At 50.4% G+C, this 790-nt stretch overlaps 1 protein-coding gene across 1 annotated transcript in view; it reads left to right on the plus strand.

Annotated features, from left to right (window-relative positions):
* Nucleotides 1-352: 352 nt before the first annotated feature.
* DHX16 (DEAH-box helicase 16) overlaps nucleotides 353-790 on the plus strand; it is a 32170-nt gene continuing 31732 nt past the window's right edge. Inside the window, exon 1 of the mRNA XM_029286378.1 lies at nucleotides 353-556. Coding sequence (XP_029142211.1) covers nucleotides 353-556 — 204 coding nt within the window. The remainder of the gene's footprint in view (nucleotides 557-790) is intronic.

Genomic DNA, 790 nt, shown 5'->3' on the forward strand with positions numbered 1-790 from the left:
CCATAATCTGTTCAAACGTTTGCGTTGCTAGGATTTCTAATGTAGCAACCTATCATCCTTGACCATTTGTTATACTGGTTGGGGATGATGGGAATTGCAGCCTGAGGAGGGCTAGGAAACACCGTTCAGAAGATAAACCAGATGCTTCCCGGGGGTACTGGACTACAATTCCCACAATTCCAATTAGAGACCGACCAAACTCGAGAGCAACGTTAGCCCTGTCTTTTGAATGTCGCTTTAAGATGACGAACGTTTCGCCTTTCCGAGCTTGCTGATTGGCTCCCAGCAGCACGAGCTCGGAAATACTGTCACGCAGCTCGAAGCGAGATTTGGGGTTGGGCGTCCTGCTGCAATGGCGGGAGAACTGGAGCGTTGGGTGTCGAGCCAGCTGCATGCCCTTCTGGGGCTCAGCGAGCGCCATGTCGTTGCCTTCATGGTGGGCCTGGCCCAGCGGAGCCGGACTCCGGAGGACTTGCTCACTCGCTTGGAAGAGACCGAGACGCTGCGGGTGACCGACCCCACCGCGCGCGCCTTCGCCCAGCAACTCTGGGACCGGGTGAGACGGTTTGGCAGTTGAGCGCGCGACCCTCTTCGAAGAGCGAGACTGGGGGGGGCGAGGAGGGAGGCTGTCAGAGGCGGGGCTGTCGAAAAAGGGGTGAGAAACAGGAAGTGCTCTGTATGAAAACAAAAAAAAATCCAAATCCGTATTAACATTTCACAAAATAATAATAATAATAATAATAATAATAATAATAATAATAATAATAATAATAATAATAATAATAATAAT

This window comes from Protobothrops mucrosquamatus, unplaced genomic scaffold, assembly GCF_001527695.2.
Source record: "Protobothrops mucrosquamatus isolate PMUCROS unplaced genomic scaffold, P.Mucros_1.0 scaffold3490, whole genome shotgun sequence".
In the NCBI taxonomy this organism is placed as follows: domain Eukaryota; kingdom Metazoa; phylum Chordata; class Lepidosauria; order Squamata; family Viperidae; genus Protobothrops; species Protobothrops mucrosquamatus.